Consider the following 13,961-nt stretch of genomic DNA (forward strand, 5'->3'; position numbering starts at 1 on the left):
CAGCAGGTACTGATGTTAAAGCGGAGTTGTGAATGGAGCAGGTACCCACTCCCACTTCCATGATCCAAGCGGAAGTTAGTCTGCCCCCCCTCCCAGTCTTCTGGGATACGTCACAGGTCGCAGAAGAATGTTGGTCCATTCAGAATGTGCAGCACAACTTGTGCATACAAGCTTTGAAGCCGCAAGTTGTCACAGCTGGGTACCCAGTTAAGATGGCGGCGCGGGGGACAGAAGACAGATGGAACAAACGGCTTGGGTGAGAACATCACTGGATCCTGGGACTGGCGAGTGTCTGTTTATTAAGAGTCAGCAGCTACAGTTTTTAATAAACACAAATATGACTGGAGCTCCTCTTTATGTTAACAACACCCTAAACACAGGTCACAATTGAACGGGCTCAAAATCGCACTACACTGAACTGCATGTGAATTGCACAGAAACATGCAGAGCATTCCTGGAAACTTCATTGGATGAATTGGTCATCACGCTAATTCCACCACACTCCTAGCATATTTATTACTAAATGTATTTATGACACTTAGACATAAATGTCCTAAACCCCAAGAATGAACTTTTCTTACTTGTTCTGCTTTTTTTGTTTTTTTAATAAACTACTAAAAGAGAGTTTTGTTATATTTGTTAGAAAAAAAAACCTGTTGATTCTGCCAGAAATCCAGTGGGGTTGTAAATTACTGTGCACTTTACAGTCATATCTCATGCCATGGTATCAGCCTTGCATAGTTCCCTTCTGAATTACAGCACACTCCCTATGTTACAGAGATGAGGAGAGGGAGAGGCATTTTGGATTCCTTCTATACTCCCTGTCCTAGGATGGCAGCACTTTTGCCATAGATGCAGTACACTAAGAGAACATTGTCACAATGTTGAAGTGTGTTACTGGTAGAGTCACAAGGTGATAATGAAGGAAAAAAAATATAGAAACCCCCCCCCCCCCAAAAAAAAACCTATAGTCACATCTAGGGAAAGCAATATATTACATTTTTGGTCTTGGGATAAAATGCACTTTAATTCCCACCTCTTGAGACTGATCTGATGTGTAAGTGCACAGAGTAAGCATGAAATAGTAGGTAATAGGCTGAACATTTCCATCTTACCAACAGCTCGGTGTACTGAAGAATGATCTGTGAACAGACATTTCAGTCTAAACTCTCAAAGTACTTACTTCTTCTTGAGAGCCAAAATATTTCTCCTGTGATGTTTTCAAGTCTGTTTTAAGTTGTAAAATGATTTGATCTCTGTTATTAACCTACAAAAAAGAAAATATCAAAATGAAACACAGATGGACAATGAGCGAGAGTTAAGACACCGGAATGAATAACTAACTTCATTCAAAACTAACTTGAGCAAGACAAGGCATTGTGCATTCAACCTTTTTGTGTCATTTCTTTCTCTTGCTGGTTCCTTTCAACATATGTTTCTTTGGATATTCCGCACAAAGGCCATTACTGAGTTATAGGTCTACCAGCGTGCTTTTATATAAAAGTGCCGCTGGAGCTAAACCAGTCACACTTAACCCCTACATAGTATGGTAAAATAGATACTTTTAAGGGCCCAATACGAAAGAAAACCTATCACCTCTGTGTATAGGGCCAAAAACCTAAAACTCAAGTTAACTTCTATAAAATGTTATTTATAAACATTTAAAATCCCATACTTTGCTAGAAGTTGAAATCTATTTTACATATTGTCTAAGTAGCATTTGAGTACAATTTACTGAGAAGAATTTATGAAAACTAGAGTAAAAGTTATTTTTCTGCACTGCCTATAGGGGTCAATTTGATTCTGTTCAGAAAATAAAAGGTCTGTTACTATGGACAAATTCTTATGTACATATATAAAATGGGCGTCACTTTTCTGCACAGTAAAAGGTAGAATATTCCAAACACAGGCTTTCCTGCAAAAGAACCCTTTGATGTTCTGTGTCTCCTACCATCCCTCTTTTCCATCACTGAGGCCTCCTTTAGATTCACCGATATTTAAAACTTCTACGTGTGCCAGCTGACTGTGTCCCCTGCCTCCTACCCGCAGCCTTATGTTCTATTAAAGAAGCAGAACACGGACATCATCAACTTCCTTGTTTATTAGTCAACTTTCATACAATTTACATGTGTGCTAGATTTGTAGGTTGCTATTGGAAAAAAAAGCAAGAAATAAATATCAGGAACCAGATAGCCATGCCACCTCAGGCACCATAGTTGGGTTGTAGCATTTAAAAGGAGAAGTTCACCTTCTGACAAAAAAAAAAATGCAGGCAAAAAAAACACGCATTATTTCTTGTTGCAGGACCTTGTAAAATATTGTACCAGCAGTCAGCAGATTGCTGGCACCATGCAGGTCTCCTGCAGACCTGTCAGTATATCTGCTTGCTCATACATGCGGTATGAGCAAGCTGATATACTCTGACAGGAAGAGTCAATGAACTACCATAGTGCTCCATAGTGTTGTGGTAGCTCATTGAAAACTACAAGCAGACAGTCGCTCAGGCTTTTAAGACTTGCAGTTTTCTCATTCACTGAGGACTGAGAATGAGCGACGCGGCCAGGTGGGCGGAGCCCCACATGGCTGGGGTTTTTTAAATTTTGACAGCTAGCGGCGGAGAAGCGAGGCTGGTCCCTTCATATCATGTTGCATTTTACACTCTGAATATGAGCATAACGTCATGAAAGGTGAACTTATCCTATAAGCCTTTACTTTTATAAATATAGGCACACTTCACTTGGCTTCATAGTGGCTGGCTCCTAAATTCTTCATTAAACTGTCTGTTCATACTTGGAAACCTATGTATGCCTTGCTGGTAGTTGCCATGTCCAGTATGCACAATTTTAAGGGAAAAATCTGACAGCAATGAAATATCACAGCCGTTTATCAAAAATACACCTTTTACAGGCATTTCGAGGACCTAGGTTTATTTTTGATCATTTGGGAACACAGCTGAGTAAGAACTACTTAATTTGTTTGCACAGTGGTTTCTATTCATGGGAATGAAAAGGAAGGGCTTCTGGTATTTCTTGTGTTCTAGTTTTTGTAATTTTATATCTTGAAGTATGACTTTTGAAAAACACTTCTGAGCAGGGTTTCTTTTCTACTGATTTTTTTTTTTTATAAATTAGCACCAACAACTTAACAATTTCAGTCAACCACATGTTTATAAATACTAGTACTAACAGACAACCAGCACCCTTCTAATTTTTTACTTAGTCTTTGTTACATTACAAAAAGATCTTTTCTAAAGCATGCACATATTTTATGTTTATTGCCTGTAAAACACTGCTGAACCACAAAACATAGGGGCCCCTAGAAAAGCTCATTTGGGGCTATTAAAGTGTATGTATAGCCAAACCTTTTTTGTTTTTGGCTACATTAGGGTTGAGCTGATTGTAGCCGTAATAGTGCACTTGTGACAGAAACAATTGAGTACTTTGAAAGGGGGCATACCCCAAAAGCTTGTCCTGAAAATTGTATGTTAGTGCAAATAAAAAAAAGTATCATGAAATTTTCCTTCACTTGCTGGATGCAACAAGAAGTGCAAGACAAATTCTCCTCTCAGACCGCTGTCACTAGAACTGGTGTTGCATTGGAATATTTATCTACACTTGGCAACAGCGGCAACTTAAAAATTTAGGATTTTCCATGACTTTTTGTTTCAGTGAAAGTTGTCTACAGGGCAAATGGAGTGGTTGAATATCCCTAGTGAGGACAGAGACAAACACTTGACAAGGATAACCAAACGTTTGTACTCTGTCCAGAAAAAAAGAAGTCTTGTCACATACACACAATAGTTAAAATTCATACAAAAAGCTGTTCAGCTATATAATGTTGTTTAATCTCCCCACCACCATCTTTTTAGTGCCTCTCAAAGAAGTCCAAATCTTACCCAAAATTTTACGTGATATATTCTTACTTCCTTGGCCCTATAAAATGTATTTCTTTACAAAATTAATGACTTGGTTTTCTCCAGCCCAACTCATCTTAACCTCAATACTTAAATTAAAGCACCACCCATTTTTTGAAAGAATACAAAAGATTTCATTGCTGCCCATATTACAGCCAGTCGGTTTTTAGTGCTTTCTGCCACTTCTGAGTAGGGACACATCAATAAAAATCTGAAAAAGCTTCTAACAATTCCACATTCTTAAAACTCCATAAAAAATGTAATGTTTGAGCTACACCTAAAAGGTAGTCACACTGTGAGCTTGAATGCATTACAACACAATGGCTTGGAACACACTCTTACAATAGTCTGTTTAAGATGCAAGAATGCAAACATCTAAAAGATCTTGGGGAGCAAGCTAACACGGGAATATACTACTGTCTTTAAGTGTTACTAAACCCATGACCCTGCATTCACTATATCCAGTCTTCCAAAGTACACAAAACATAGAAATGCAATTATTTTATTAAATATAAACTGCTGAAGTATATAGTAGTCTTGTGTCTTCTATCAATGTGTAGCTGAGTACTGGTTAATCTTGTAAGAGAAGTTTTAATTCTCCTCTGATTGGCCTATGAGGCTGCATGACCCCTGACTCACTGTCTGGACAGTACCGATTAGCCCTGTGCTGATCACATGCAAAAAAAAAAAATAATCTCTAGCAATACACACCAAACACAGTATGTGCAGACTTTCCCGTATTGCAGATGACTTGGGGACAGTAAAAAAAGGGGAGGATTAAACCCTTCACCAATGACTATAACAAGCATGCTTTACTGCATTATACAGACTGATTTTACTGTTGTGGGTTTAATAACACTTTAGAGCTCAACTCTAGGCAGATATAAGAAAAAAAAAAAAAAAACATATTATATAAAAAGTATTTTTTAGATGCAAGCAAAGTAATTATTACAACAGAGCTGGAGTGTGACAGGCAGAAGCAATACATAGAACCAATCAATTTAGGAAGGAGCATGCTAATATATGAGAAGCAAGCAGAATTACAGCTCATCACTGTGCTGCGTCTCCTTTAACTGTCCAGTCACAGACTGGGGTGGGTCTAGGATAGCCTGGGTTTAGAAGAAAGGGGTTAAATTATGCTGACCATCAGACTGCAGACATCTAGAGGCAGAAAAAAAAATAAATGTTGGGAAGAACTCTGGAATAAAATTGAATATTGAAGCAAAATCCGGAGTTATTATTTTATCTTTCTATTGATTTTTATTTAATAATAATAACATACATCTGTGAGCCAACATTTAAACAAAATACATATCCCAACACAATTCCTAAACAGCATTTGCCTTCTCCCATTAAGCATATATTATCTTCTATTTTTTATCAAAGGCCAGTCTAGCAACAGACAGAGGAAAAAAATAGCACAAAAGAAAAATGAGTTACATTACTTTTAAAAGTAATGACGCATACTTGGTTGTCATTTGTGGAGAGCAGGGGTTACAATAAAGCAAATGACATGCCTCGTTATATTCTCTAAACATGTAATTGACAAGAGAAGGCACTCTAGGAGGAAGACAGCAAAATGTATTGTAACACATGCACACACACACCTCTTGTTGTGCAGTTTTATGTCTCTCGGTGACAACTGCCAGTTTTAGCTCCAGCCTCTTCCTTTCTTCACTCATCTTGGAAATGTCCTGGGACTGCAGCATGATTTGCTCTGTCAGCTGAATATTTTCTTCCTTAAATTTATGTAAAAGTTTCTCCCGATGGAGCAGCTGGATGTAAAACAGATAAATACAAGGTTCATTTCAAACGCTGCTGTCCCATCTTCACATTATGTTCCCCCAATGTAGAGTGTAATGCTCCATAGGAAATTCAACTAATTGAAGCAAAAGGCTGCTTGTCTTTTGAATATTCACAACATGCATGCACATAGACTTAAGCAGGTTAGGAGACACTGGTCAATGCTGTACACAGCTAGCATAAACAAAACATATAGGATCATCATTTTTTTTTCCTTTTTAAATGAATACCATTTCAGCCTGCCTGCATTTTTGCATTTAGCGCCTTCTACAGTCACATTTCATTCCATATCAGTGATCCAGATGCATCTCTAAAGTAAAGCAAATGCTGACTGTACACTTTTGGATTCCCCCATCTTATAGTATGCTGACAGCTGGCACCTGGGGCTGTCAGAATACCCAAAACAGTGGTGCAACGGACTGCCCAAAGCCACTGTTCAGCCAACAATTTTCTTCTTCGTTCTAATTCTCTAATCGATATGTTGCGATGAGTGGTACTGATAGGGCCACCCATGGTTAAAATTTCATCTGCTTCATCAGGAACTAGCACATATTCAGTCCATGTATGGCCAGCTCTGGAGTATTAAGCCCCTGTCAAATTGTCAAGTTTTTATTACTGTATGTGTCCCTGCCATGGAGATGAACCCCCTGTATTTCTGCCGGTGATCTTTGTCACTGGGAAAAAAAGTGATGGGAAATCCAAAATTTTACAGTTGTCTCTGAAACAAAAATAGGGAGATACCTTTCGAAGTGAACGCCTGTGGTGTAACACCTGTGTGACAACTGTCTAAGTGGGGGGCTCTCTGATTTTAAAAAGATTTCTGCTCACTTGTTGTGTCTCCGGAACAGAAAGAGAAGGGAAAGTTTCTCTGCATGATACATGTTGACAGCTTTATCGTGGCTGTGGCACTGCTTGAAATGCTGGCTCTCAAGCTAATAAACCCTGTTAGTACAATCTCAGCAGAATTCACCCTAATTTCTCAGTGTCCAGACAAGTAGGAGAAAATGTGTAGCCATAAGTTAAAGGATAAGTTCACCTTTGAAACATGTTACATATTTCACAGACCACACACTCACTCCCAGCGCTCTGAGAACCACCATTGTTGAATAGGACCAAGGATGTCAGCCAATGGACTCCACTGGAAATGCATAGTTGATGCAGCCCTCCATAGATAGGGGAATCCAGTAACAATTATAAATCAAACAGACAAGCAGGCGCAAACACCTAGTGCATTACCAAAGGTTTAATCTTAAAAATCAGTAACAAGACAGACCTCTACAAAAGGTAGAGGATAAAAACAGCACTGAAAACCATGATATGACACAATGTGTAGGAAAAGCGTGTCCCAACATGCACCCCGTTAGGCTGGCGCGCTGGTGAGTTTTGGGGGCGCACCCCCTTCCACAGGGCTAAGCTCAGCTTGTGGTTTTCAGCTCTGATTTCATCCTCTACCTTTGTGAGTACTCATCTGTCTCGTTACTGATTTTTGAAATTAAATCTCTGGTAATGTACTAGGTGTTTGCGCCCGACTGACTGTTTTTTTTGATGTTACGTTTCACCCGTATTTAGGGTGGAACAAGTAATATATTGTAAAGCACTGAGCAAACTGTCGGCACTATATAAATCCTGTATAATAATAATAATAATAATAATATGTTCCAGCTTCAGCCTCTTCTCCCCCCTGATTTTCCCCCCTGCAAAAGTGGAGGGGGGGAATCTTCTCATTGATTGTTCCTGACATTTAGTAATTGTCTGCCTGTATGAGATACAGGAAGACAGCTCAGCAAGGGTCTGCAGGATCCTGGTATTGCACCCACAATCTGCTAATACTTTACAGGCTGTAATGTGAAAAAATAAGAAACTTTTTCTTTTTTACCTGCATTTATGATTTTTTGTAAAAAGGTGCACTTAGCCTCTAAGGTAAGATTCTTGAATACGTTTGTCCCTAGATGACACTCTTTGGAATATTACCCTAGCTCACGAGACAAAAAGCCCTCTAAATGTAGCCATTTATTTTGCGGTCAAAGCTGGCAGGTTTAAACCAAGGGACTGCCCACTTTAAAGAGACATGTCACCTTGATCATTTCATAAAAAGGCTACCTTTCCTGAACCAATGATACGTACTTTGCAGTGTCCCCTTGCCACTCCTACTGCCATTGTATCAAGCGCGAAAACCCCCAGTATCAACAGCATTCTGGTTTTCATTCCATCACTGACCCTAAATGATTACTTTTCTTTTGTTTGTATTTTCCTGCATAGTGATTGGCAAACACTTTCTGCCTGGTATGTGAGATCATTCAGAGACCTACATCAGTCTTTCCAATAAATATGGATATCCAGTTAAGCATCCCAGATTTGTAGTTCTTTCTGAGATGTGAAATTGCACTGTCCGCTAACCAATATCCTTTCTGAGGGAAGGGGGAGGGGTGTATAGCGCTAGGACTGGCTACAGCAAGAACAACTATGTATTTTATATACAGTGCATGTAATATCCCATTAAAACTTAGCTTACCCATCAACATGCATTTTCAATAAAAATATTTTAGCACTTTTTTGTTGTTTGGAAACACAGTATAAACCAATAACACTCTAGGAGGTACAGGTTTATTTGGCATTATATTCATCTCTTCATTTGGAATCAACTATATAAAACTTAGACCAGAGTTCTTCTTTAAGGCATCAATGTCTCCCTTACCACATACTTCATTTCTAAGTAGTAAGTCATTTATTGTATATTTCAGCTATATATAAATATTTCAGGCCACAATAAATAATAGATTACACCTATGCAGGGTCTGTATGGTTTTGCACTATAAGCCATTGTTCTAATAAAAACATGCACTGTTAAAACATACACTGTAATTAAAAAGAAAAAACAAAGAAAGAAAAATTCACAGAAGAAAAAGAAAAAAAAAACAAAAAACAAAAAACGAAAAAAAAAAAAAAGCGTTTTTCTGGTCCGTTCTGCTCCCATTATTATGAACAGAAAAATGTGCAGTTTCGGCTGTTTGGAAACAGAAGGGAAAATGGTTTTTATGTTTGGCACACATCATGGAGACATTACAAAAGGTAACAGAAACCATAAACAATCACAACAGGATCCCTAATTATAGATGTATATTTTAGGTACTTGCACTGCCAAGCAGTAAGGAAATAAATAGCAAAGGTTAATACAAAACAGGCAATTAAAATTGATTACCTCATCATAACATGCAGAGTACTGGTTTTGAGCTTTTAATAGTTCCTTCTGTAAAGCTTCGCATTTGCTTTCTTTGTCATGTATCTACGGAAAACAAATTTTAGAAAACATTTCAATAGAAACAACTGGAACTGTGCCGATGACAACTTTTCCACACCTAATTGCTAAAGGTAGAACAGATATACAATATTCGAGCACCTGGCCAACCCACTTTCTTTTTTGATAGGACAAACAACATATACAATAACAGTTTCCGGAGATGAAATATATATGGCATCATTTTTCATGTGAGCTTTATACACGTTCTCTGCTTTCGGTATGAGCAGCACGGCAGCCATCTTGGTAGTAAAACATATAGCACATGTAAAAGAGAGAAGCTCCTTGTTAATGGGTAGTGAGAAAGAATGCGCGGGTGAATGAAGCGTTCATGAGATTCCAGCATAGCAGCACCTTGCGTGCTACGAAGGGCTTCAATTTCACCATTTTCTAAACTCAGAAAAATGTATCACTCCAATTCCGAATATTGAATGTCTTATGGAAAGTGAAAGGTCATTTGTAACTGTCCAAACGATTGATGGCGTTAAGATACCTCCTTGACCTTCACCCTGCACTCATAAAAAACAGTTTCAGATGACAGAACACGGGACAATTTTTTTTCCTTTTCCTCAGAAATGTCTGTTCTTATTCCCTTATTGCTGAGCTGATTTGTTATCTGATATATTTCATAATTGTATGTCAACATTTAATTACTCTGTGTCTTCCCTCATTAAAAATCTAACTGTCATCTAATCCTGCTTAGCAACGCTGACTGTTTACACTAATTCATGCAATTCTGTCTGCTCTATGCCATCGTTCTCCATCACCATCAACGACATAATTGCTTCAGATGCCATTACAAACAGTCAAGGTCACTGGCTGCAAAAATATATATTCCAATTACACATTAGTTAGGAGACATGCAAGAATATGACTGCCTTTGTTAGCAATGCATGCAATAACTTTAAAAGGAAACTGTGAGGAGTCACATTGCTTTTCATTTATTTGAATGTTGAAAAATTATATAAAAGATTAGTTTATAAATGTTTAATTACTTGCATAAAATATTTTACAAACAGCCAATACAGTGCACTTTAATAAAATGTAGGTTTCAATAAGAAAGCACAGCACTACAGCTTCACTTGTTGACTGCCTCTAAGTTGAAATCAAATTACACAGACTGTGCCCTGCATGTTCAGTCATCACAAAAAGGTAAGTCAGAAGATCCAGAGTCCTGAAAGAAGTAATACACAAAACCCCCTATGAAAGTCTGTTAACACCTTTAATATCACATCACAATATTGACACAAACATTGCTAGTGGCCAACAAGGTTATCAACGTCTATAATTATACAGTATTTTATCAGCAGTCATATATGTGTTTAAAGTAGAGGAAAAAACACCATCTATTCTTAAAGGATAAGTTCACCTATGGAACATGTTACATATTCCACCGATTTTTAGGGTGGTACATATAACATGTTCCCATAGCTGCAGCTGCTGCCTGCTGCCCCCTCCCTCTGACAGATAGTACGGGGAAAAGTCTCCCCGTACTAACTGTCACATTTGAAAACAGCGTGGCTCCGCCCACACAACCGCGTCACTCATTCGCAGAGTTCTGTGAGGCTGTCGGCTTGTAGTTTTCAATGAACTACCACGGCGTAACATGGAGCAACGTGGTATTTAATTCAAGCTTATAGAATATCTGCTTGACCGTACATCCCATACGACAAACAGATATTCTGCAGTGCTGCAGGAGACCTGCATGGCATCATCGATCTACCGATCGCTGGTGCAATGCTTTAGAGGTTCCTTTGGACAGAAATAATAAATGCACATTTTTTCACCTCCAAAAAAAGGGCATTTATTATTTTTGTCCAAAAGGTGAACTTGTCCTTTAACCACTTGCTGTCTGGCTGCTGTATATAAAACGGCTGGACGGTGGCAGTCCAGGGGCAGGTTGCCGTTCATAAACGGCGCCCGCCATTTTGGACTGTGCGCGTGTCCTCTGAACACAGTGGAACACCTATCGTCATACAGGAGCTCTGTGCGAGATCATGTTATCACTGATTGGCCAATCAGTGATCACATGCAGAGTAGTAAGCAAGATGTCACTTCTGACATCATTGCTTACTACGTGTGAAATCTGTGAATGATCACAGAGGTCACATGGTACAAGGCTACTCACAACAGCCTTGTACCATGTGACAAGCTGTGACCAATCACAGCTCACACAGTAGTTCTCAATGGCTGCAAGAATGCAGTCAGAGAGAAGGAGAAATGATTGCTTTTACAGCCTTTATGGGTGTAAAATCAATCAGTGTAAAAAAGAAAAAATCTTCATCACCCCCCACAAGTAGTACAGTGTCACCATGGTGACACTGTACTGCTAGAGTGACAAAAAAACAAATAATAATAAAAATGTTAAAAAAAAAAATAAATTATAATTTTTGGTTATAAACTAATTAGGGTTATTTTTTTTTACTAAAAAAAGATAACTGAATAAATGTTGGCCAAGATTTATGATGAAATATTTATCTCCAAAATGTTATAAGAAAAACACTTTTTTTCAAACTTTTTGGACTTTTTCATTTATATAGCAAAAAAAAATAAAGATCCCAGTGGTGAATAAATATCACCAAAATAAAGCTTTATCTGTCTCAAAAAAATACTAACAAACTAATATGAGTACAGTGTTGCATGACCGCGCAGTTGTCATTCAAATTGTGATAGCGCTGAAAACTGAAAATTGGCCTGGGCAGGAAGGGGATAAAAGTGTCCGGACTTGAAGTGGTTAAAAATGTTCCCTTTCGCCTAAACAACCTGCCAACCTGTACAAAAAAAAGATGTGTGAACCTATTTTTATTCTGCTCTGGTCCAATCACATGATCCCGCAGCTCTGGCTCTCCTATGTCAAGCGCTACCTGAGCTGGAGCTGCAGGATCACATGACTGGACCAAAGCGGATTAAAAATAAATCTACAGATCTCTTTATAAGGGTTAGGAAGAAGGGGGGGGGGCATTTCTAGGAATAGTTAGACTTAGGCTTTTCTTCCACTTTGTTTATTTACATAATCTTATTTTAAAATTTTCTGTGTATACATTCACATATTAACCGCTTCCTGACCGCCCTATAGTAGAACTACTGCTACAGGGCTGCGCAAAATCACATATACATACATACACACATATATATATATATATATATATATATATATATATATATATATATATATATACATACACACACATACACACTATATATTATTATTATACAGTATTTATATAGCACCAACAGTTCGCTCAGTGCTGTACATTACAAAGGGAGACAATACATGAGACAGTACAATAACAATACAGTGCGATACACGAGGGGTTAGAGGGCCCTGCTCCTTGGAGCTTACAATCTAGGAGGGAGGGGATAGTGCTACGGGAGGAAAAGCTGTGGGGGATGGAGTGGTAGGAAGAGTGGAGGAGATCGGCAATTAGCAGAGGGCGGGGTAGGGTTCTCTGAAGAGGTGGGTTTTCAGGGTGCGCCTAAAGGAGACGAGAGTAGGTGATAGTCTGATGGATTGGGGTAGGGAGTTCCAGAGGATGGATGATGCCCTGGAGAAGTCCTGGAGGCGGGAATGGGAGGAGGATACCAGGGAACTACCGAGAAGGAGGTCTTGTGAGGAGTGCAGAGTGCGTTTTGGGTGGTATTTGGATATTAGGTCGGTGATGTAGTTTGGAGCAGAATTATGGACAGCTTTGAACGTCAGTGTTAGCATTTTGAATTTGATCCGTTGGGCAATCTATATACACACACACGTGATTTTGCATTTCCGGGTAGGGGGCGCATAGATGTCCATCACCAGGTCCCAGCCGGAGATTCCCCACCAGCACCCGACGATCCCGAGTATCACTGACAGGGGAGAGACCTGTGTAAACAACACAGGTCTCTCTCCTGCCAGCAACAACATGCTGCTGCACAGCAGAGAATTTCAAAGCAGCATGTCTCCCTAGCAAAACACATACAGCACATGATGAAAAAAAAGCACACAGCACACAGTTAACCCTTTGATTGCCTTAGATGTTAACCCCTTTCTGCCCAGTGTCATCAGTACAGTGTCAGTGCTTTTTATTAGCACTGATCACTGTATTAGTGTCATTGGGATGTCAGTGGCAGTTAGTCAGCCCCCCCCCCCCCCCAGTGTCAGAATGCTCGCCGCAGTCCCGCAGTAAGTCACTGATCATCGCCATTACTAGAAGGAAAAAAAACATTTCCATTATATATACCGCCATTTGTAGATACTATAACTTTCACGTAAACCAATTAATTTACATGTACTGGGAATTTTTTTTTCCTAGCAAAGACATGTAGCAGAATACATTATGGCCTAAATTTCTGACGAAATTTGATTTTTACAATTTTTTTAACTGGATTTTTTTTATAGCAAAAAGTCAAAAATATGTGTTTTTTTTGCAAAATGGTCGGTCTTTTTTTGTTTATAGCGCAAAAAATAAAAAAAACGCAGAGGTGATCAAATACCAAAAGAAAGCTCTATTTGTGGGGGGGGGGGGGGGGGGAGGACATACATTTCATATAGGTATAGCATTGTATGAGCACGCAAAGAAACACAGCGCCGTATTGCAAAAAATGACCTGGTCAGGAAAGGGGGGGGGGGGTAAAACCTCTGGCGGGCAAGTGGTTAAAAAGGATAATCCATCTCCTTCATGCAACACTCAATTCTATTTCAATGATGTTTATTTGAGTTTAACAAAAACAAGTAAGCAATAAATGTGCCCACGCAGGGGCTAGCAGTGGTACACGGCAATGGAGGTAAGAATACATAAAGGCGAAAGACAGCAAAACAAAGACATTGGATGTCAGTCAGGAACTGTAGGTTACAGAGAGTGGAGGCTAGGAGGGTCCTCCCTGGGATCTATTCAGGCCCATGCAAGTTTGCCCCCGCAGCTCATGTAGATACAAATGAGCATGAAACAGAAATAAAAGAGAAGACTACGCTGA

At 39.0% G+C, this 13,961-nt stretch overlaps 1 protein-coding gene across 1 annotated transcript in view; it reads right to left on the minus strand.

Moving 5' to 3' along the window:
- The window catches only part of LOC149437173 (uncharacterized), a 510,919-nt gene that overhangs the window by 450,076 nt on the left and 46,882 nt on the right, over positions 1-13,961 (minus strand). The window contains exons 2-4 of the mRNA XM_089661020.1: positions 8,916-8,999; positions 5,521-5,688; positions 1,184-1,267 (exon numbers count right to left, since the gene is read on the minus strand). Of these exons, the coding sequence (XP_089517146.1) occupies positions 1,184-1,267; positions 5,521-5,688; positions 8,916-8,999 (336 nt within the window). The remainder of the gene's footprint in view (positions 1-1,183; positions 1,268-5,520; positions 5,689-8,915; positions 9,000-13,961) is intronic.

This window comes from Staurois parvus, unplaced genomic scaffold, assembly GCF_062004578.1.
Source record: "Staurois parvus isolate SC_StPar_1 unplaced genomic scaffold, SC_StPar_1.0 ptg001302l, whole genome shotgun sequence".
Classification (NCBI taxonomy): domain Eukaryota; kingdom Metazoa; phylum Chordata; class Amphibia; order Anura; family Ranidae; genus Staurois; species Staurois parvus.